The sequence below is a fragment of the Wyeomyia smithii genome, chromosome 2, assembly GCF_029784165.1.
Source record: "Wyeomyia smithii strain HCP4-BCI-WySm-NY-G18 chromosome 2, ASM2978416v1, whole genome shotgun sequence".
Classification (NCBI taxonomy): Eukaryota; Metazoa; Arthropoda; class Insecta; order Diptera; family Culicidae; genus Wyeomyia; species Wyeomyia smithii.
Genome location: NC_073695.1, coordinates 249,998,251 through 250,022,758, shown reverse-complemented (window position 1 = coordinate 250,022,758; position 24,508 = coordinate 249,998,251). Strand labels below are relative to the sequence as shown.

Here is a 24,508-nt window from a genome sequence, read left to right as displayed (position 1 = left end):
CGTCACTATTTGGCATCAACTATGGGCAGAGGAGGATGAGCAGAGGGGCGCGTGCAAGTGTTAGTAAGTTTCCTCCTCACCTCTCTTTTATACTCATTGCACAGAAGGCAGCGTCAGGGGTTACAGATTAATCTAATAGCGAATTTCTTTATTCCACTGTGTGCGGGCAAAACTGCCGAGGAATAATGAAACGTCATCGCCATTTAAGGCGCAAGTAAGAAAGAGATGCCAGATAATTGTTTACGAACTTAGCACGTGCGGTGGTGGGTTGAAGCTGACAAATTTTACAGTGCGCTTCGGGCAGCACGCCAGGTCAAAACTGGGTCAAAAGCGAGCGAATAAAGAAGGGTTTTGACAGCAGTTAGTGCGCTTCCAGGTCATAACGAGGTGAGCTGGTGGAATAAAGAAATTCGCTATAATATAGATGGATATCATAATGCTCAAAACAAATACCACAAAGTGAGTATCCCGCATAATCAATAACCACAAAACGTGCCTAACAACTAGTTCGGGATATAGTCCCGACTGTATGGGGTATCGTTAAACCATATGAATTATCATCCGTTTATAGTTATTGATTATGCGGGATATGATCCGAGAGATTTTTATGTTCCTTTAGTGCTTAGTAATCCTTTTTAGCGTCCACCGTTGCCAGTAGAGATTTCTTCAAGGATATTTCCAATTTTCGTTAAATGAAGGTTGATGCAGATAAAAACAGCAGAGTCTATGTGTATATAGAGTCGCGCGAAGAGAAAATCTATCGTTTCGGCAACACAGTTTTTGTGCCGTTTGTTGCCAAGAACTATACAGTTCTGTTTTTCACCATGCATAAGCGAATATCATTTTTTGAAATTCTTCACAAGGTACACAGTTTTGTAAGATTACACCGGTGATGTTTTGTTAAATTTAAGTGAACCAGTGTACAGGTTTAATGTTGGATTAAAATGTGTAAGTAAAACTTCGGAAAAACACATATTCTTTATTGCGCTCAATTACAACACTTTTCATCGACTCCTAACATTATCACCTTGTTTCTTTACATTGCTCGATTGGTACCCTGGTTTGACACTGATTTGGTTCCTTTGGTTTCATCTTTGCGGGACTCTAATTATAAACATAGACTCTGAAAAACAGCATACATCTGGCAACTTAACGCGGCCTTTGATTCAAGCGCGGTGTTTGGATTAGACCGTGTTCAGTTTTGGGCAAATCTCTGAACAGCAATATGTATTAACTTCTGGCAGCTCTGCATATAAGGTATCAGGGAAACCAGATGGGTAGATTTGTCTGCAAAACGCAGATTTTTATGTCGTTTTCGTTTTCGCGGTGTATTGATTCGCAGATATTTGCAGACTTTCAAAAGTTTCCGCAGATTTTTGTCAGAATCTCAAAATATGAATTTACGCAGATTTTCTCAAAATGTGTGCAGACTGCGTGAGCCTGCGTGAGTGAAATTTTTTCGAATCACAAATAGTTATTTTTCAGATTTCAAGCAGATTTTTCCGGTTTTTCGAGCAGTTGCAGAAATTTTTCAAAAACATCTGGCATCTCTGGAAGCTACAAACAATGCAAAACTAAAAGCGTTGGTTTTTGGTAAATTAGGCACCGCATTTTCCAAAAGTGAGTTTTATACATTGTTTCAATAAATGTAGATCATTTCTCGCCAAAAAAATAGCAATTGTAGTTTCCAATACAATGAATTACGAGTACTACAGCGAACCTTTGTAAGTATTACGTTGCAATCGAGAGTCGAATCGTGGTTTGATCCGAGCTCCCGTGCATTTTTGAAAAATGTTCCCCATGATCCAGCCGTTCCCTCAGCTAATCTCGAGTTACGATGTTGGTCTAACAAGCCAGGCGTCTTATGTTCGAACCCCAGCTTGACTTGCCTAGCTCCGCAATTGTCCTGTACACTAACTAACAGTTGGCTGCAAAGTCCGTGTCAAATAAACAACAGCACGAGCCACTTTAGGTCTAATTCTGGATAAGAAGAAGATAACACTGGTCAACACAGGTGTAAAGCTCAAACTAGAAAAAAAAGAAAGATTATAGGTTTTCAACCATTCCTGTGAATTCTGGTGCCTCAGCCACCAATATTTTTTTATAGTTATAGGTGAGCAGTTACTATGTGACTGGCTCACGGAAGTTGGCTAGTGGCATCAAATGAGCCGTTGCGAACCAGAGTGGTCAATGTGCCATCGAGCAAATTGTTCAGGAGAAGCAATTTTCGAAAAATCTCTGAATAAAATTCTGTTCAACGGATTCTTTCAAACGAAATGTTCTAATATAAAGGTTATGAAGTGGTTTAACATTGGGATACATAAAATTAACAGTTTCTTTGCGAAATCGGTGATTTTATCTCACCAATGTACATAGACCACTCTGACTTCATATATATATTCACTGGAATCCTCGAATCGTTTCGGAACAGAGTGGTCTATGTACACGAACCCGGTAAATGACAAAGAAAATGACGGTAAATCGTATAAAATGGCTAGTGTCACATGTTATATGATACATATAGCATGTCACGTGTTATATTACGTGTAACATGTTACATATCACGTGTAACATGTACAAAACAAGTGGCATGTTCCTTATCACATGTAATATACTACATGTTACGTGTTACATGATAGTATTACATCGATTTATGTACATAGACCACTCTGTTCCGAAACAAAACGGCCATTCTGTTTCGGACGAATTTTCAACACGGAATAAATCAGCTTTCAAATTGGATTTTCCGAAATTTTCTTAATCTCCCAACTTCAGCTTCTTGAGTAGATGCGGTTTATGCAAAAAACTCATTTTCGAAAAAAATGATCTTTAGACCACTCTGTTCCGCAACGGCTCAAATGTCTCAGGAATGGTTAAGGTGAAACGGGATTGTGGTCTTTTCCTATACAATTTCGAGGTTAGAGTTTTTTTTTACTTTTGTAGTTTGAGCGTAAAAAAATCGGCTTCCACTAAATAAACAGCACTTACATTGCTACTTCAGGCATGCAACAGTTGTGAAAACAATTAATAAAAGTTTCATGTACGTAGTCTTCATAAATCAAGAGAAAATTAGATTGCAAAATTCGAGTTGATCGCGACCACGTCCCGTTTAACCTTAAAAGGTATAATCTTTTTAGGGCAGCATATTTTTCGCTTTTGTCTACCAGTGTAGACCATCAGTTTAATATTATTCAGTTTTTCAGGGATCTCTCCAGCTGCTCTACAGTTTGTCGATTATGTTTGCGCTCGAACATTCCTATGGAAAATCTGTTTGATAACGATGATAACCAGTTAATTAAAAAAATCGCTGAGTGCACAGCTGTTAGGGTAAACTTTTTTTTCACTAACTTATGGAGCAAGAAACATTCAAAACATGATTCCTTTTCCAGATAGCTCAAGCAAATGGTGTAGTTTCTTCTATTTGTCACCCATGTAAGACCAATCTATTGTCCTTTTATAAATTTCGAAAGAAGTGCATTCAAAGTGAAGTTGTTTTTCTAAATGAATTAAAAAACATACGGAAGCTGCCAGCTAAACAATGCAACAACACAAATAAGGCAGACATGAAAAATCAGAAAGACTTCTTGAATCCGTTCGCAACAATTGGACCAACAAGGCTAGATAAAGCTTGTTCAAGAAACAGTTCCGAAAACAAAGCTGACAGAGTGACAGCAAGATATGCCTTAGCTCCTGTCTCCATCTTTTTAAAACCCTTGATCGTCAAAGTGAAAAATAAAAAATATTGGAACTGTCCCAGTTGTGACAAAAAATTCAAAGAGTTACGCACCTTCAAAAATCATATTAACACTCATAAAGGAAATCGGAGTTTCATCTGCAACTTCTGCGAGCGTTCATTTTCGAAACAAGAGGAGCTAAATTTGCACATGAGAAAACTACACGATAACAAAATGTTCTTCACATCGAAAGATATAGAGGTTGCCCACCTAAAATATAAGTGTCGTCAAATTCCTGCCACTATACCTCTGAAGCCTTTATTGATCAACGTCAACAAGAAACAATTGTGGAAATGTCCTAAATGCGAAAAGCGTTTTCAAGATCTACACTGCTTATCCTCTCATATCAGCACTCACACCATGCCATACACTAACAATCGGCTAATTTCTCCGAATGACCAGAAAATAAATACCAACTTTGATTGGAATAAGTGCCTTCAGAGCTCCCCAACTCCTGTTTGCGTTATGCTAAACCCTTTGACCGTTAATATAGATAACAAAGAACTCTGGAAATGTCCTAAATGTGAGAAATGTTTCCAACATCTCGGAGACATGGAGGAACACGTCAACATCCATAGACTCCTCACAAGTGACTTCGGCAGGCGCCCTTGGACCAAGAAATGTCATGTAAAAGAGGAACCTAAAATGTGGCATTATCTGAATGTTCTACGCTAGTTTTAACGCTTTTTTTATTTGATGCCGTTACATAAATGCTTTTACATACTGTTTAACTCATCCGTTACTAGTGCTAGCAAAACCTTGAAACAAATTCATGCTACAGTAACAACCTTTAGATTATATTGTTAAAATTGAAAAAAAAAGATTTTTATATAATTTTCCTAAACATAAAACTCATTGTTCAGGATTTCCAGAAGTTCTAGCGAAAAGTTTGTTCTGATCCATTATACTTGTACAAGATGATTAAAAACAGAGAGAAGCGTAGAATCACATTTCAGTGGCAGTGTTCATAAGTTGAATTTATTTTTTAAAATGTAATTTCACAATAACAAAATAAAGTTTCAAATAATTACTCGATGTTAAAGCAACGCGTTGGATCACAAGCGAATTTTATTACATTTTCAAATTCCAGTTGTCGTAGGTGTCAGTGAAAGTGAAGAGAAGATTCGTGGTTGGAGCAGAGCAATAATGACATTAGCAGTCAGATATTCGAGCAAATATTGGGACGCTTAAAAACCACCTGCTTCGAAAACTCATATTTAGCTTAGCTTAGGTAGACTACCTGTATTTACTTCGAAAACTCATACTCAATTTCAAAAGTAATTTCGATCCAAATATAATAAAGTAGAAAAAAATAAAAAATTGAAACCCCCGCTCTAAAATCCTGCCCACAGCTATGCCTTTGCTTATGTCAGTCTGTAAAGCTCAATAAAAATATTGTGCATCCACACACAACAGTCTATCATTCTCCCTTGCAGCTGGTTTTCTGCGTGTGGGCTGCAAAACAAGAGAATTTTTGTTTTTTATGTGAAGTATTTCACAGGCAGGCCCTTCCCATTATACCGAGCATTGCATTGTTTTCCATTAGTGATAAGGATAATAATTACGCATTTGAAGCTGGTGTGGAATAATCGTCTTTGTTTCTCGGTGTTACAAGCGGATTTTCAGTTTGCTATGATACAGTATAAGCGGGATTAATTGCTGGATTATCAGTGTTACGTGCTAAACCCGGGCATTGCATGTCCCCCTGTGCTTTACATAACATACTTTTGTGCTATTTGCTTGGAGAACAGTAATTTTTCTACTATGTTGGAGCCTATTCAATTTTATTCTTTGTTCTTGAAAGCTTACAACTAGCAGTACGAATAGTGCCAAGGTCATGATGTAAGATTTCTCCAACATTGATTGTTTTTTATCGATTTTTTTCTCCGTTGAATAAAGTTTAGAACGGTGTGACAGCAGAACAAAAAAACTACTTTTCTTCTTGCCAAATACAGAATATGTTGACAAAAAATCGTTACATGTTAATAATTTGTGTTACTAGTTACAGCTTTTCTGTCGAACACGGACATGACTTCCACTATCGTTGGCGCTCCTAATTCACCCACCTCCGCCCACTGTTCCAACACTCCACAACAAGTTACCTATTACGCGTGGCAATTTGAATGAGTAAACACCATTCGTTATCAGCTATTGATTTCACCGAGAAGAGAGAGCAATCATAAATATCTTTGTCTTGCAAAGTTAAAACATGGAAGTTTCACGCGAAGAATGGATAGACCGGGCCCAGGAAAACATGAAGAAATTCCTGAACCGCGGTGGTGCTTGTCGAGGCGATGAGCCCCAGTTACTGCAGGGAATCAGTTTGCAGAATACGCTCGGGTATGCGCTCAGTCTCACCATGAAGGATCCGAACCAGTGGACCGACGAGGAACTGCAGCTCGAGTACATGGAACAGCTGTGCTTCTATGATGATGAATCATGTAAAACGATCAACCGAATAACGCAGCAAATGTACACCGGGATCCACCCGAATGTGACCTGCCGGCTGACGATTCTTCCGATCGAACTGTTTATGGAGGGAAAATTGTACGAAGTTCCACTGTTTCGGTACCACTTCCAGCAGGCCACCGACACGGAGCCGAAGTATATTGACTCCATCGGTAGAGTGTATCAAGATTTTGATGATTTTTTGAAAAATAACAAGTATCCCTCGGCGGAAATGATGTATCCGAAGGAGGGTAAACTGGTGCCCACCAATTTGAAGAATGTTGTGTACGACATCGGGAAGACCCCGGCGTGGAAGAATTATTATTTTAAAGCTTTGGATATTGCCACTGGGATTATAGGTTAGCTATTGGTTTGAACTTTGGCATAAGAGAGTGGAAATAATTAATTCTTTTGTAGGTATTGCCGGTGCCACTGGAGCGATTTTTCTTTCGGGTGGCATGGCTATCCCCTTTATAGCGGCTAGTGTAGGTTCCGGTATTTACGCGACTGGTCGATCGATCGATGTGCTACGGGATAAAAGTGCCCACCAAGAATCGTTAAATCCGCTAAGCGACTCAGAAGCCCGTACCGCTTGGCTTAGCCTGACGGCGCACGTGCTTACGTTCGGCACTATGCCCCACATCTCCGCCCTGTCAGGGGTGGCTTCTACCAGTCACAGCATTGCCACCGGTTTTAAGGTGTGCAATTTTATCAACGAAACAGGTGAGTAGTGAATTAGATGTTAGTCAAACAGGTGATGGTGGTTATAATCGATTGGCAGTGAAAGATATTCGTAGATATTACGATGACATTACTTCTATTCTGTCTGTCAGGTCACATAAAACGCAAAACTAATCCTATTGAATTTGGCTTTTACGTCTGTGTATACAACATCGTCCTGTTTTCCATTTTCACTATGAGAGAAGCAATCCTAAATCGCAAAATTCTTTCTTCCATTGTTAGTAGACACTGCTACAGAACAGTCTCAGGTTGGAGAACGAGATTTCCGGAAACATATATGGCAACGCACATGGCGAAGACTTCTTTTGAATGGCATTCTTAGGACAAATTGTTCAATAGAAACGATTCGCGCTCAACTGGCCATCGTATAGAAATCGAGCTCTTCGAGGAGGATGGGCATTCAGCCGTTGTGGTGGCACCAAATCGTGTGAACGAAGAACGGGAATGTGTCGATCCCCGCCTTGCTCAACGACGTGGAAGAGATCCTGATTACGAAGCTGTTGAAAGGAATAGGGGTGTAATGGAATATGGTGGAGAAGCTGTGGGTCCGCCCACTAAGGATACAGTTGAAAAACATTTAAAATTTCTGTCCGTATCCCGTTTAATAAGTTGAGCTGGGATGATCCCCAACGCGCCGAATGTTCTTTGATGCGTTCAGAGAAGTCAAGCTACGTTGCGCTTGCGAGTGATACCGCCATTGACGGTTTCACAGCAGGTTGATAACGATCTGTCGTCACAAAAGTATAGTAAAGCCTCGGAGTGTTTGCTTCTTACTTTTCGTTAACTACAAGTACTATCAGACAATGTGAAGTCAGCGAAATCGAAGCAATAAATTCGTCAATATTTTAAGCATGAATCTAATTATGTTTTACACCTATCCCCACTTTGTAATTGATGATTATATTTTTGCATTTTTTCCCACAGGAAACATCATCAGCGATTTGGTAATCTGCGACACACTGTCGGCAATGCATTCGAATTACTACAACGCCAGCATCGAAACGCGGCTCGCCCATGCGGCCTCAATTTGCTTCTGGACCAAAACGAACATCAGCATCCGGCAGGCTGAGCTGATGATGAAGAACAACGCGATCGTGGCGCTGAAATTGTTCGGCTTCGAGGACCACTTTTGTGAGTACTTCAACAACGATTCTCGGGCGCTCGATATCGGCTTGCGGCTCGTGAAGCACTCACTGCAGAGCAATGTGATTATTGCTTCGGACAGAAAGGACACGAAAGCTGTCACCATCGATCGGATGCGTTTCTGCATCGAGACGCTCTTGAAGCTGGAACCGGAAGAGGTGGAAAAGTTGTTCGAAATTTTACAGGCTGTATCGACCGACGAAAATCGAGAATTATTCAACGGGATCCGATTGCTCTGCAATAGTGATGTGGATCTGGTCCGGTTGATCGCAGCCGCAGCCGAACGGGAACAACTTCCCGGTACTGAAATTGCCGATATGTTGCTTCGTGTTTACGCTGCACTGAAAGATCGAGATCAATTTAAAATGAGCCTCAACCTGGAGGACGGTATTTGCATTGGCAATGGTTTCCGGCTTGGCATCAAACAGGCTTACATCTTGTTTGCTTCGAAAGAGGACGGACACCACCAAAGCGCCATTGCGGCGTTGATTGATGCCGTACTAGAGCTTCCCCGGGAGCAGTGCGAAGCACTGACCAAAATAATCAAAACTGAAATCATCGATTACATATCAATTTTTAAGCTGAAAGCTAGTGATGATAGTAGCAGTAAGGAGGACATCAGTAACCGAATTAGAGATGAAATTTCAAAGGCCTTATCAGAAGAGCATTAAATTTTCCGCTGAGACATAACTTATCCTAGTAGCAAGCAAGCCACAATGAGTGAAATCTAGCCAAATTTTTAGGGAAGCGTAGTGTAGCCGTAGAAAGCTACAACAAACTGCACCGCAAAAAACTCTTTAGAATGGAAGTCCGACTTCCAGGAAAGAAATCACGCACATACAAACTTTAAGTCAGTCAAATACGGTAGTGAAAGAGAAATTTAAATGAAAAGACGCTTTAAGATTTTTTATCACAGAATTTTTAGAACTAACATTAAGAGACTAACTTGCACCTGTTTAGATGAACTATTAGACTTATGAAGATGATCATAGTAATATGGAATATGACACCAAAAAAAAAGCGTATGCTATATAGAAACATAACTTAGCTTGTAGTGAAAACGCTCATCAGTGTAAATGTTAGTGGAATGTTGTGCAGGTGGACTGAGAACAGGCGTTAAAATTGTTCTCAGTTAGAAAGCTTTTCATTCTGTGTAAAAGTAGTTAAAACAAAGAGAAAAAAATACAGACAGAGAAAATGTGCAAACTTGTTACAAATTTATTTTACATATTGATAAGGACAACCAAAAAATCTTATTATGAATGATTTATTTTCGACAAATATATATATTATATCAGATGCTGGTGGCGATGACAACGGGGATGATAATCTGTACCGTTTAAAGTAGCACCAAGTTGTCGTGTGAATAAATAGAACAAATCTTGAAAGTAACAGAAACGATGTAGAAACTGTTCAATGAAAAGAAAATTTTTTCTTCCCTTCAATGCAGTCGAGTGTATTCCAATGGAAAGTGTCCCTGATAGGCCCTATCTTAGTTTTTTTTTTCCTGTCACCTATTTCGGTTCTATATTTGAGATTGGAGAGAATGCTATTCACATTGGCAACCTTAGATCTGCAGTGCTCCTTATTTAAAGAATATAGTAAAAATATCCCGTTTCTACTACCTAGAAAGGCTTTGAAACTAGTTAGAAAATATCAAAAATAATCAAATAATACAGCGGTTCTCAACCTTTTTTTGTTCGCGTACCCCTTGGCGATGTTTTTCATATCGATTGTACCCCCTGGCCAGTAATGTTTTCGCAGAGTGGGAGAGAGTAGTGGTAGATCATGTTGTGGTAGCCTTGTTTAGGTTTAAAATTGAACTATGGTTTGTTTGATTGCTACAGTAATGTTTTAAGAGCAAGATTGAAAAACAAATGAAGTATTTTAAGGGAAAATTGCTTTGTCCGCCATTACTGATTTCTCTTTTGCGTACCCCCTGAAGGCTTTCGAGTACCTCCACGGGTACGCGTACCCCAGGTTGAGAACCGCTGAAATAATATTTGGAATAACATTATTTTGGAATATCATTAAACATTTGCAGTAAACGTTCGAATTCCGCTTTTATCAGAAACATCAGAAATACTTTTGTATCTCACTTTGTTTGATTGTGTTTTAAAATGAAAGCGTGTTGAAGCCATAAATGGCCGACTTAAAGCCACCACGTGGTCGACTTCGAATTTTCAAATGCTTACCACTCGGTAATAGTTAATGCACAGAGTAACAGACATAACACTTCGTACAAATTTCCAATAAAATCATCGTTTGGATGATTCCAGTACTTTACGTTAGTAACACTAGCACCATCTGCTGCCATGTTCGCGCTGCGTCATGTATTTGGACATCAGCGCCAACGTTACTGCATGTGTCAAATGGGGAACCACAAAATATGTTTGAGACTGCATGACAGCGCCCCAGACGGCGTTATCGCGTGATGACTGTTATTCGATTGGAAATTTGAAATGATCGTTTTTTGTGGCGATGGAGCTAGGTTCCAGTGTTACGTCTGTTAGTCTGTGGTGTTTTCATAGATAACGCATTAACTATTCCCGAGTCTTGTGGCGCTAAAAATTCGTAGTCGATCACGTAGTGGCTTCTACACACTACCACCTTAAAATTTGTAAAAAATCGAGGACTTGAAGATTTATTACATAAACTAAAAAATGACTTCATTTCCTAGAAATTTATTGTTGTAATGAAATTTGCAGCTCATAAGTTATATCTTCAACAAAAAGTTTCTATTACCAACAAAAAAAAAATCAATGTTTCACAACAAAATGACCACTAAAGTCACTTTTTCAGTTTCAAATGAGGGAAAATAACTATTTCTGCATAGAAAATACATCGGAAAGAGTTTCTCATTTACCGAAATCTGGACAGTTCGGTTATTTCACAACAATGACCACTAAAGTCACTATTTAAGTTTTAAATGAGCAAAAATAACTATTTTTGTATAAAAATTACATCGGAAAGAGTGCTTCTCATTTACCGAATATTTGGACAGTTCGGTTGGATACTGAACAAGTAAACATTTAAGTTCTAACAATAAATAGGTTCTATGCACTTCATAATCCGTATATAATTACAACCATTTCAACGTGAAATAATGGTATATATGTATTACTCCGATTCATTTCTACCAGATCAATTCGTATTCTAAGTTCTAAACACATGTTTCAGAAGAAATATGATTCATTTACGGTTGGATAGTAAATTTTAAAACCCTATATTATTCACTTTTTGGTCACTATTTAAATGAAAAAAAAAAGTCACTTAAGTAACTTTTATTTCACTCGATGTCCGCTATTAGCCCTGACACGGTTAAGGTGAAACGCCGTGCTCGAGTTTAGTAAGATAATTTTCACTAAAAACAGTAAAGTTAAACGTGTATAACACTTAGATCAATTGTTTGCAACGCTGACGTCTTCATAGAGTAGCAATTCGAGCGCTATTTCTTAGGTGAAAGCTAAGATTTTTACGCACAAAATCGCCAAGTGAAAAACAACTTAACCTCAAAATTGCATGGAAAAAAGCGTCCATCCATTTTCCCTTTAATGAAAAATGCAACCTTCTAGTACTCTGTGAAACGTAGTCAAATCTCTTGTTGGTAAGATACTTTGGTTATTGTATTCCATAAAGTTTTATGAAAGTTTACCTTTCAAAATCTGCCTCTTTCAACATAACCTGAGAAACATGAACAAGGACGTTGTTTTACGTAAAAATACTACAAGGTATACAGCCCTAGGGTTGTATGAAATGGTGACGTGGGACTAAACACTGTAATTAGGGGATTTTTTGTTACAAAATATACAGAGTCTGCAGACAGAATTAATGTGTTTGCTCAGCGACTGTACGTATTTTTATTTTCAGCCTCCCCCTTGCAGTTTTTCCTCGATTGCACACGAATAGAAATGTACGAACAAAAGTGTAATACTGCAATACGAATAGTACCGCTGCAGTACGAATAGAAGTGTACCGCTGCAATCATAGACGACGAGAGATCTGCGGCTCTCTCCTCCACTGGTACTGTTGCTTCTACCGGCATGTTTTCTTCCAAGACATCAGTTTATATTAGGTTCTGAAAGCAGGTTTAGAAATTGTTCAAGGATGGGGATTGTTTCAAACTTTTAAGAAAACTTTTACCTTCGAGACATCATATTGGTCTAAGCTCATGGAAGCAAAAATAAATTGACCTATTGGGACGGGGAGAATTTTTATTTCGATATTGATACGGAGAATATCACAGGGAACGGATGGTGTCCATTCACGTCGTCTCTGCTAGGAATGCTCGCATTGGTTCATTATTCGCGTAAATTTGTCATTGAAACTTTTTATCAATTTTACCGCTTAACAATGAAATTAGAGTGATAACTATCATATTACAAAACTGTTACACATTTTATCTATCCAACAACATATTGGTTATTGTTATCCATCATGTGGTTAAAGTGTTATTAACGTTTGAAACCTGACGCAACATTTGCCAGTTCCATTTCCAATTTTACAGAATGCATCACAGTATAGTAAACAAAGACGTAGTCCCACGTCAAAAACGTTCAAGATTTTGCTATCGATTCTGAGTAAAAATTAGGACCTTAATCATTTTCACGGCGGCGTCACAATGAAATTTAACCTTTTATTTTCCCTCGACTTGTACTCAAATTTAAAACAGCGCATGTTAAAATTATTGTTCGTTTATTCAGTGCAAAATGTAGCACCGCATCGCGACGACCGAAAACGACGTTGGTATGCAAAGGGTCAAACAACAGACCGTTTTGTTGGAGCAGTAAATTTTCTCTCGCACACGCACACACCCATTGATAACAGCCAAAACGAGAGTACAGTACAGTCCCTCTCATGGGCGCTTTCCCTCCGGCTTTGCACTACGGCGACTTCACTCAAAATCCCGTTCTGAACTCTGTCTGTATATTTTTTTTTTTGTTCATCTATAACTCTGTCTGTATATAGTTAAATATACGCTTCACTTCGGTCAAGTTGCTCTGCTCGCAGTTCGTTCGTGTCTCACGCCGCGCTGCTGAGAAATTTCAGTCCGTGTCGGTGTGCATTCCAAGTACGACGTGTGATTAGGTTTGTTCCGCGTTCGTTGTGTGTCCTCTCGGTCGGTCGTTTCTGTACGCAGTGGTCCTTCCTATTGCTACTGTTCCGGTTCTTGATCTGCGTAAGCTAACTACCAACCAGCTCCAACGATTGATTAAAAGTCCCATCAAGCCGAGTTAAAAGTTTCGTTATGACAAAACCGGTGTTTTGTGTGCGCAAAAAGACCCCTTCAAACCGAACGGATTATCCAAAAACTAAAGTTCCAGCAAATTCGTCGGCCATTCGCTAGCACGCACACAGCCACAAACGCACACATTCGTACTCGGGTTTCTTCTCGGTGGTGATAATTGTGTTTTGTCTCTATCTCTCCCTCCCGTCTGCCAGTAGTGTAGTGTCCGATGCTGCGCCGATGATTAATCGGAACCGTTTAGAAGAAAATCGTGAATTTTTCTTTCGTTTTTTCTTATTTGTAAAACATTCTCCGTCGCCGTTTGGGGTACCCTTCTTCTTCTAGCCTAGCCTTGCAACAAATTAAAACTGTTTATTTATCGTGTGGTGGAATATGACGGGCGATTGTCGCGTGGGTGGTTGCCACGAAATGAAGGAAGTGGAAAGTTGAATTCGTGAAAATTTTGTGATAGGTTCTGCGGTTTTTTTTTTCGTGAGACGACGCAAACACAAGGGACGGGTAGAACGAAACAAGTTTCTATTGATGGATGCGATGCGAGGTTTTCCTTCTTTTATTATCGCTTGATGTGGGACAGTGTTGGTGCGCGCATCTTTTCATGTGTAGTGGTACCGCAATGAAATTGCGGGTGTACAGGATGTACGCGAAAATATGAACGGTGATTTCTGTGACTGGTCAGCAGACTTGGGTGTGGAGTTTATACGATTGTGGAATTTATACGATTGAAAAGTGTTTTATAATGGTTCGCTTAACAGCAATTAGCAAAAAGCAATTCGGATTTGTCCAATTTTTGTAGAGTCGTTTACCTTTGTAATTTTTCTCTTTTAGCGTGGGACTACGTCTTTGTTTTCTATATCTAGGATGTATTCTGTAAAATTGGAAATGAAACTGGTAAATGCTCCGTCAGATTTCAAACGATAATAACAGCATAACCACAAGATGGATAACAATAACCAATATGTTGTTTGATAAATTAAATGTTGGACAATTTTACTATACGCTAGTTATCATTATTATATTGCTAAGTTGTAAAAATTTATGAAGAGTTTCAAGGAAAAATTACCGCGAACAATGAACTCATCACATGCGAGCATTCCTAGCACAGATGACAGATAGACACCAGCCATTCCCTGCCATATTCTCTGTACCAATATATAAAATATGACAGGATATCTCCGAAACAAATTCATGCTTGCTTCCATGAACTTAGACAAATTTTATGTCTCGAAGGTAAAGGTTTTTCGAAAAGTTTGAAACAGCTCTCTTGAACAATTTTATAACCTGTCGTTAGAACCTAATAAAAACTGATGTCTTGAAAGAAAATGCTGGTTAAAGCAACAGTACCATACAGTACAGGTGAAGCAGAACGCCGCTGGTGTATTATTGCAGCGGTACACGATTGCTATTCATGTGCAATCAAGGAAAACCTGCAATGCTGCTGCTTATGGTGATTAACATTTTATCTGATGAATCACCATAAAAATCATGAATTACTCAACATGAATTGAGCAATTTTGCAATGACTATAAGTTATTTTTATTTCATTTTATCTTCGATGTTTACTAAATAATCGTGACCGACATAATTTCAAAAGAGTAAATTACTAGAAATACAAATTTTCGAAAGGATAGAGCTGGCGAATGCTTTCGAATTTTTTGTTGATTTACTAAGATTAATTCAGAATCTTTTTGGAATTTCAACATTGTTGAATGTTTTTTTTTTATTTTAACAAATAATATATACGTATATTAGCTATCTTCGTAATACAGTGGCAAATGAAAAAAAAACTTGTCAAGCAAAAAACAAAAATGAATATTTTTAAACTTTAACTTCGTTTTAATTGTTTATTGCTACGTTTTATTTTGCTGGAACTTGTTGATAGTTTTGTTTGACATATCTTCTAATGTTTCTCTAGTCTAGCAATTGCATAAGAAGAGGTTGATTTTAAAACTGGAAATCCGACTTGTAGCAAGCTCCTCATATCAGTAGACATTAGGGTTAGGGCAAAAGAACTCATTTGTTGATTGGTCGATAACAACAAAAGCTGATTCAAGCTGCGTAACTCATTTTTTATTAGTCAGCCTTGAAGCTACGAAAAAAATTACATGTTTTCAATCAAAATTCGTTGTTAGATCCACCAAATTCCATCATCGCCATCATTTGCATCTCTACAATATATGATTCTCTTTTGTTCCCCTTGAAATCCACCAGAACAGCTTGAATTCAAAACGACATAATATCAACCAAGGTGATTTATTGGTTTCATCGAAACAAGAAAAACCATCATCGTTCCGAAAACCCCAAACCGCCACTGGGGGTCGCGAATTCATAGAATCGCAAAAAGATTACAACAACAACAAAAACAAAAAACTTCTCCGCCTAGCTGGAGTCAGGTTCATTATAGAATAATTTTGGCCGATTTCCCTCAAACTGCAACTTCATGCCAGCAGAAAGGTGGTGGCCAAACCAAACCGGTCCGGTTTCTGCCGACGTAGAGGTACAGCACACGGCCAATCTGGTTTGGTGAAGCTCATTACTGGTGGTGCTATTATTACTGTACGTTTTCCTTCATATTTTGCACACATTTAATGGGGTGTTTCCCGAGGTGCACTTCGCTCCCTACATGTACAGTCATCCCGGCTGAGGTTGAATGTGAACGATGTGGGACTATCACCTTTTGAAACTTTTATTTATTATATCTTGTGCTGGATTTCGCATTTTCATGCATGTCCACTGGAGTGGTGGCGGCGGTAGTGTCGCAGGGTGGCGTTTTCTTTTCGCCGCACTCGTTTCGATATGTAGATTCGTTCTTCGTCCCATCGTCGTTCGGTATTTAGTCATAGTGGCTGGCAGCAGCAGGCCGCCTATACCAGAACCCGTAGGGTGGCTAAGCTCCGTGCAGTTCCGTATGTTGCTGCTGCCTGCCGTGGGGCGAGGGCAATCAGACTCGACCGAGAGTATGTGCTAGTGTGCTCCAGTGTTTCGGTTTGGTTGAGTTCGGGACTAAAACTCCCACACATACATTCTCTCTATTTTGGAGGTGTGTTGACGACGAGAAAGCGGTATTCTTATTAGAGGATTTCTAGCAAATTTTATGCTACGCGTAATGTTAATGTTGTCTATCAAAGTGATTTTTATAATTAGCTTGCGATTCGATGTGCTTTGAGTATGAGAAAAAGCTAAGTACATTTACTCTTTTGTAATTTGTTTTGATCGATTTATTATCAGTCGTAGGTGAGTTGCAAAAAGTAATTACCCGTACAAAGAAAGTATCGCTATAACAAGAGGTGTTATGATGCGCAATCACCGAAACTGCAAAACGAAAATTACACAACAGCACTTTGATCCACTTAACTTGTGACTAATCTTCAGTGTAACCCATGTTTTCAGTGAAAATCATGTCATTTGAGTTGATCCATTGCACGAAGTCGATGAAGTAGATAAGCATCTACATCCTTACCGCATTAACATCGCTAAAGCAACACAGCGTGTGCGAAATCACAGTAATATTGCCAGTCAACATTATCACTAAAGACTGATTGGAGCTGAGAGTAGTTGATTTTTAGCTCGTTCGTAAAATGAAAAAAACCCATTGCCAATAATGAAAATTGACTGCTCTGGTCACACTAAGGAATCAAGATGAATTGAAAAACCCATCGAACACAGTGGTCTGAAGAAACGATCCCATGCAGCAGCTGCATCATTTAGAGCCAATTCTAAGCAATGAGAAAAGCTAGGCACCACGCGAGTATATTCTTGCTGAGTTTCTGATGTCACAAAATTGATTAAAGTTCTCCACATGTGCAGATATTTGAGATTTCCATTTAAGATTAGACTAAAAAATAATACCAAGATTAAGTTGTTTGTCTACTTAGTTTATCCTTTTCTTATTTGTAAATAGATTGTGTGGGTTTGTCGTCTTGAAAATTATGGTAAATCGTTCAGAAACAGCGAAAGTTGAAATGGTCCCAAAACAGATCCTTGGGGTACTCCAGAAATGATATTTAGTGAACTAGACAGGTTTTACAATGACTCCCACGACCTGCGTTCGAAAATTCAAGTGAGACTTTATAGAAACAATACGTTTATAATACTTTTAGACGAGAGACTTCATCCAATATGTTAAAGAAATCAATTATAAACTGGAAATAACACCTTTTTGTTTGATTTGATGCAATTCATCGTGAACCTTGACTAGTAACCAGAGTAGTACCGTGCTCATATCTGAAACCGGACAGATAAGAACTGAAGAATAATGGTCGTAACCTTGCAGACACTATTTTCATTCCGAAGAATGGATTTTATTGTTAGCAAGCCTCCCATTGGAAGCACCGAAAACATTCCGCGAACGTCCCGATCGTTTATGACCGAGCGCTGACTGAATGAACACATTCGCCACCAAGAAGAAACAACACCCGGCCCGGCTCTCGCTCTCGGTTCGAATCGGCCGGTCTCTAGCTTTCATCACGCAGTGGCTTGCGGCTCTGGCTGTGCGGGAGTGTGTGAGACGACGCGACACACATGCGGCCGCTCGGTTCGAGAGCGAGCGAGAGGTATGTCAGGGACACACTACCATGCTCTCGCTGTCGTCGTCGTCGCCAGAGCCTATAGAAAAGTCGAATACGGTGATAATACAAAGCAGGTCCCAAAGAGGAGATAGTCTATAGACTAACGACTGACGAAGACGACGACGACGACTGCTAAACAGAGGTGAGGGTTTTCAGTGTGCAATCGCTTTAAAGGTGCGTTTTTTGAACCCTAGTCGCAACCGCAGCTAGGCAGCAAGCAACACGACGACGTCTGGTGATTTTTCGGGGGGAAGTTTGGAATGTCTACTGACTGTGAAACGTTGGGTCCTCTGTGCTCTGTCGTCGCCACCATTCAGGAGGATTCTTTCATCTCTTGCACTGCCTAGCAACGTTTCTCGAGGACGACTACATCAGCGGATGATGGAAGCTTGAAGGTGCAAGTTGTCAAAATTCGATGTGCGTTTGTGGCCGAGTGCGGCTATTTTTAAAATCTGATTAGAAATTACGACGGTCTAGCCTCAGTGTAATACCGTCTGTCTATTCGGATTGTGAAACCACCAGCGAGGCAAGAGTGCACGAAAAAAACAAAAAAAACAAGCGAAAGCAAGCTTAGCGGTGAGCAGAAAGGAAGAAATAGAAGTTAATATTATTCTTTTTTGTCGTTTTTTTTCCTTTCTACATTTGTGTGCATTGGTGTACGTGTGTACTTCCCAGTCTATGTGTACGAAAAAAGTGAATTGAACTGTGGAAAAAATAAATACCTACATACAAATAAGCGAAATCACATCGGATTTGTGCGATTATTAATAAGCTCCAGCAAACAGTGAATGTGATAAGAAGAGCAAAACCACGTGGGGAAAGAAAACTGGCAAAACGAGAAAAAAAGTGCATACATAAGAAGGAGAGAGCAAGCAGTACCCGTGCAGTCGTAGCAGAAATCCGATAAATTATCTGCGTGATTTAGGGAAGCTGCGGGAAAGCGAGTTGAAGTGTGTGTTGTTTTTTTTTCTGCTTACTCGTACCAACTAGTGTTCCAGTCGGAATACAGTTGCGGGTTTTAGGGCCCCCCTCTTGGTACAGGTTATTGTTGGTTTTGTTGTTAGTGTTGTTTGTTGCTGCACCGGTTAGTGGTCTGTGGTGGAATTCTTGACAAAAGGATTTCTGCCTGCCGGAGCCGCCGACGACGCTTGGTTTGGTAGCGGAAAGGAGGGTGCTGTCTGGAGAACAACATTCGACAACATGGAAGCAGTAGCCAAGCACGACTTTAATGCCACAGCCGACGATGAGCTGAGTTTCCGGAAGAACCAGGTTTTAAAGGTGAGTGTTTTCCTACTTTTATCGCTTTTCGTTCGAGTTGGTGACAATACAATAACAACGAAGGTCCTTCAAATTATAAATACCTACAGTGTTGTTGCAATTTTGTAAACCATTAAGCACGAGTTTCACTAATTTTAGATTTAGGAAGAGTGGAAGTTGAAAGGCTTTAATACAACTGTACTAGAGCGTCCTTCCCGGGATGGAGTTTCTCGAGAATTTTAAAAATCCCAGGATTTCCAGATCACAAAAAACAATTAGGTATTAAAATTCCGAGAATTATTTTCTGTAATGAAAATTATTGGAAAATCGATTTAAATGGACATACTATACGAATCAACGAGATATCGATGATTTGTTGAAAGGTCTTGGTCTCACTAAACTAAAGGCCGAGCTTTTAATTTAGCGACTCGAACAATTGAAGCTGCTCTTGCTAACACGTAGAGAACCCTAAGTAAAAATTTCCAGGATACCTTTAACTCGGTGAAAGGAATCGCAAACACGATCCGGAGGATTCCCACTCAGGATTCTTATTCAAGAATTCCTTTGCATTCCTGAGGATTCTTTTTTCAGGAATCCTTTTCAAGGACGCTCACGAATCCAATGTGAGGAATCTTGGAAAATCTATGCGAATCGTATGTGTTCGTCCGGGTGGTAAGGGATGAAGTTAAAATTTGCAATCAGAGAACGCGATATGTTGAGTTTTCCGCCAATCACACATATGAAAACGATATAATGAACGTGGGGTGTTCGAGGAGTTTTTTTTGCGAATTTTAGAAATTAATAGAAACTACACTGGAAGTGTGAATTCACTAAACGGTAGCTGGTCGCCGGATCGCTAGGCGTCAAATTCTTGTTCTGCAAAAATTGCATCAAGAATACCAACTCCTTGTTTCGTCGCGTGATGGTGAAAATTAAAATATATAGAGTCTGGTACGTTCCATTCCTCAAACAATGCGCAAATCGTATTATTATTACATCGGTTACTAGATTACGAATAAAAAATACGGTTATATTTTAGAACGGTTATTTTAGAAAAAATACGGTTATATTTTAGAACGGTTATTTCAGAAGGGTCTATATTTTTACCTGTGCTTTTTTCATCGGTATTTTTCGTGAACCTTTGACCGCTTTGAGGTACGCGTTACCGTACTGCGATTGTCCTGAAATTTTACATGGATACTCTTTCCGAGAAACCGACACTTCTGAGCCCTACTTCAAAGCGTAATTTGAAGATCAATTTTTTCATATATACCATTAGCGCCAAGCTCGGAAATTTTCAAAGTCTCTTTTTTTCGAGATAGCACCATATTTCAAAGTTTCCAATTTTCTAAGGAAAATTCGAAAATTCGATTTTCATTGCCACCCTATCACATATGTATAGCTTCGATTGAAAAAATCCTCTAAAGAGATGAGGAACCTTTTGATTCAAACAGTTGTCGATTAAATGCTTCCAGACGTTAGTAGTTTTAATAAATTGGGTGCATTTTCCATGTTTTTTTTTCATAAACATTGTTCTATTAGCTTGAGAAAAATGTTGACAGAACGATGATCAAAACAGCATTTCCAAACGATAATTTGCTGTAGAAAGGTCAAACTATTTCCATACTCAATAAATACTATTTGGAATTCTGGTTTTCAAGATTGTTTTATTGATTTTTTTTAATTTTTCGAAAAATTATATTTACATGCATACTAGGGTGGGGAATCGTTATATGGAAAAAACGAAACTTGATAGCGGAAAGCCAGAACCAAGTTTTTTTTGTTCTATTTGGGGCCCCAAACAGTCCTAAGTTTATTGGAAGTAGATTGGTTTTGTCTCCGCTTGGCGCATTGCATTTTAAATTTATATGGAGATTTGTATGGAAAAACCAACTTTTTCGCAGTTTCCATTCTAAAGAGCTCAAAATGACTCAAATCATAGGTTTCATGACTTCTAATGGTAGGTTTTTTGATGCCTAACAACTTGGCCGAAGACACTAAAGAGCTAGGGTGTGCCAAAAAAATACTAGAGCTGTTCAAAGTTGAATATGTCGAAATTTATGTTGCAAATAATTTTTTCTGCCAACACTGCCAGTGTACCGGCGTCAGTCAGATTTTCATCAAAAGTAACCTCTGAAACACGTTAGGTTACTTCTGATGGGAATCCTACTGACGCCGGTACAAACAAGATTTTCTGCATTTAAATCGACATACTCAACTTTGAACAACTATAACTCTTCATAGGGACATTATAGCTCCTCAGTGTCTTCTGCAAAGTTGTTAGGCATTGTGCACTATTAGAGCATTATTGAGCTCTCTAGAAAGGTAAATGCAAAAAAGTAGGTTTTCCCATATAAATTTTCATACAAATTTGAAATGCAATTCACCAAGCGGAGACAAAACCAATCGACTTCAGATAAGTTTGGGGTTGTTTGGGACCCCAAAAGGAACCAAAAAAACTTGGTTCTGGAAAATCGATCATTTTTCCCCACCCTAATGCATACATGCATAGCATCAATTTGAAACATGCATAGCATCAATTTAAAAATTAAGCTTCGATTCAAAATTAAAAATATTTTCCTCTGACAACAAACAAAAACCGTTTGATGCTATTAAATGTCGAATAAATGCTTCCATACCCAGTTTGCTTAAGTTTTAATAAGTTTTAATTTTTTTTTTAAATAATTTAAAAATATTGTTAGTTCAATGCTCATTGAATGCTCTCAAAAAAACTGGTTTTCATTATATTCTACTAGCTGACCCGGCAAACTTCGTCCCGCCTATTTAAGTGTTTGATTTGATATTTTTAAACATTTTAAATTCATTGATTCCTTGCGATTCGATTATATCGTTTAAAAATGATCGGTTTCATCGGAATGACAACATCCTCGACTTTTGGCTTTTGTACATGACCTCTATTCCGGATATATATTTGGGTGCATTTCAGTTATTTTCGTTGTTTTCCAGAAACTGAAAGTGGTCATCTTCTAATTCAATATGGTGTCCAGGGTCAATGCTTGGCTTCTCTACATCATTTCGATTACGGTCATAATCATATGTAGTAGTATTCGGTTATTTTCGGCTGTTTCCCAGAAGTTACCATTTTTTAATTCAAACTGTTGTCTAAAATCAATTTATAGCTCCTTGCATCATTATGGATCCGGTGATACTCATATTGGGTGGTATTTGGTCACTTTAGGCTGTTTTCCGGACACCGGAAGTCGCCATTTTACAATTCAAAATGTTGTCTGAGGTCGAATTGTGGCTTCAGTGCATCATAGCAATTCCGGAAATACCCATATTGGGTGGTATTTGGTCATTTGCCGCTGTTTTTCAGAAACCGGAAGTCGCCATCTTGGATTTCAAAATGGCATTTGTAAACAATTTCTGGCCTCTGAGCGTCAATCTGGTTAAAGAAACACCCATATTGGGTGGTATTTGGTCATTTTCGGGTGTTTTCCATACACCGGGAGTCGCCATCTTACAATTCAAATGTTGTCTGAGGTCGATTTGTGGCTTCAGCGCATCATAACAATTCCGGAAATACCCATATTAGGTGGTACACTAAAGTCGCATTTGACGCGGGGGATACGTGCCGCGTAAAAAAAACCGTCTAAATTCCGGAATCCGCGTAAAAAAACCGCGTAAATTCCGGAATCTGCGTAAAAAAACCGCGTAAATTCCGGAATCCGTGTGAAAAAAAACCAGCGTTAATTCTGCATTCCGAGTGAAGGGGGACCGAAATCCGGGCAAAAAAATACCGCGTAAATTCCGGAATCCGCGTAAAATAAACCGCGTAAAATCCGGAATCCGCGTAAATTCCAGAATCCGCGAAAAAAAGCCGCGTAAAAAAAACCGCGTTAAAAGCGAAGTCATGTACCGCTGTTTTTCGGAAACCGGAAGTCGCCATCTTGGATTTCAAAATGGCATTTGGGAACAATTTCTGGCCTCCGTGCGTCAATCTGATTAAAGAAACGCTTATATTGAGTGGTATTTGATCATTTTCGTCTGTTTTCCAGACACCGGAAGTGGCCATCTTACAATTCAAAATGCTGCCTGAAGTCAATTTGTGGCTACAGTGCGTCATAACAATTCCGAAAATACCCATATTAGGTGGTATTTGGTCATTTGCCGCTATTTTTCGGAAACCGGATGTCGCCATCTTACAATTCGAAATGTTGTCTGAGGTCGACTTGTGGCTTCAGTGCATCTTAACAATTCCGGAAATACCCATGTTGGGTGGTATTTGGTCATTTGCCGCTATTTTTTAGAAACGGGAAGTCGCCATCTTGGATTTCGAAATGGTATTTGGAGACATGCAAGAAGAAGGAAGGGTGTCGAAACATTATGGACATGTTTGTTACACCTAAAAACATTCGCCTGCTAAATTTGGTTCCATTTGGCTGGTTAGTTCTCCAGAAAAGCATAAATTTGTGTTTCATTTGTTATGAACCCCTCCCTCACAGAAGAGGGAGGAGAGTCGAACCACTATGGACATACTTGTTACCTCTAAAAACATTCACATACCAAATTTGGTTGTATTCGGTTGATTGGTTCTCGAGCTGTGCGAAATTCGTGTTTCATTTGTATGGGACCCCTCCCTTGCAGAAGAGGGAAGGGTCTCAAACTATCTTAGTCACCTTTCCCGGCCTTAGGCCTTAACCCCTATATACGAAATTTCACGCCGATCGGTTCGGTAGTTTCCAAGCCTATATGAATCAGACAGACAGACAGACAGACAGAGCTGCATTTTTATATGTTGAGATTGATTATTATACATTTTTCGAAAATATGATTATGCGTGTTGTTTTTGATCATTAACTTGTCAATTTTTTAAGCTAGCAGAACAATATTAAAAAAAAATAATTTTTGAAAAATGCACCTAGTATATTAAATTTTTTTATGCCAAATGTCTAAAAAGTGCATGAAACGTCGAAATTTATTGCTATTCATAGGAAAAAATTCGAATGAAATCGACTTCCTGGAATTTAGGAATTTTTGAGATAAAGAAGTTTTCCAGCTCAAAAAATCACAGGAAGGTTGTATGCAAAGCCACGACCGCAAGGTTGAAGTAGAATACTTTTACAAGAAAGATAACCCGGCTGCTTGCGTGTGTCATTTTTTCTAGTAAATAAACGTTTACCGTTCATTGGCAGTATTGTAATTTCTTTTTGTTTGATATTTTGAAGTTCATTGAATATTTTTCAATTTTGTGCAAATGAGAAGTTGAAGTGCTGCCGAATTGTAATATGCACATTTAATACGACATCATTGAACGGAAACGGAACAAAGGCTACGGTTATGCAGAACGCGAATACCGGCGCGATGCGATTCGCCTTACCGTGGTGAAATGTACAGCTCTTTTTAAGGCG

At 39.0% G+C, this 24,508-nt stretch overlaps 3 protein-coding genes across 7 annotated transcripts in view; all 3 read left to right on the top strand.

Annotated features, from left to right (window-relative positions):
- Positions 1–1,552: 1,552 nt before the first annotated feature.
- On the top strand, positions 1,553–5,069 carry LOC129722166 (transcriptional repressor CTCFL-like). 2 transcript variants are annotated; one of them, XM_055675436.1, is made up of 3 exons: positions 1,553–1,620; positions 3,204–3,327; positions 3,390–5,069. In XM_055675436.1, exons 2-3 carry the CDS (start codon positions 3,259–3,261, stop codon positions 4,407–4,409), a joined length of 1,089 nt encoding a protein of 362 aa, XP_055531411.1. In that variant the 5' UTR covers positions 1,553–1,620; positions 3,204–3,258; the 3' UTR covers positions 4,410–5,069. The 2 variants fall into 2 exon arrangements, with proteins under 2 accessions (XP_055531411.1, XP_055531410.1); XM_055675435.1 differs by having other exon boundaries at positions 1,574–1,724; positions 3,390–4,998.
- Positions 5,070–5,152: 83 nt separating this feature from the next.
- On the top strand, positions 5,153–9,464 carry LOC129722165 (uncharacterized). 2 transcript variants are annotated; one of them, XM_055675434.1, is made up of 4 exons: positions 5,153–5,576; positions 5,737–6,541; positions 6,600–6,905; positions 7,848–9,464. In XM_055675434.1, the coding sequence occupies exons 2-4, from the start codon at positions 5,944–5,946 to the stop codon at positions 8,735–8,737; spliced, it is 1,794 nt and encodes a 597-aa protein (XP_055531409.1). In that variant the 5' UTR covers positions 5,153–5,576; positions 5,737–5,943; the 3' UTR covers positions 8,738–9,464. The 2 variants fall into 2 exon arrangements, with proteins under 2 accessions (XP_055531409.1, XP_055531407.1); XM_055675432.1 differs by lacking the exon at positions 5,153–5,576 and having other exon boundaries at positions 5,628–6,541.
- A 3,592-nt stretch (positions 9,465–13,056) lies between these two features.
- Positions 13,057–24,508, top strand: part of LOC129722164 (growth factor receptor-bound protein 2) — a 79,338-nt gene continuing 67,886 nt past the window's right edge. Inside the window, exons 1-2 of one of the 3 annotated variants that reach the window (XM_055675430.1) lie at positions 13,057–13,154; positions 18,555–19,157. In XM_055675430.1, the coding sequence (XP_055531405.1) occupies positions 19,080–19,157 (78 nt within the window). In that variant the 5' untranslated portion in view covers positions 13,057–13,154; positions 18,555–19,079. Of the gene's footprint in view, positions 13,246–13,438; positions 13,621–18,554; positions 19,158–24,508 lie in introns of those variants that run through there. The other 2 variants (XM_055675429.1, XM_055675431.1) reach the window with 2 other exon arrangements.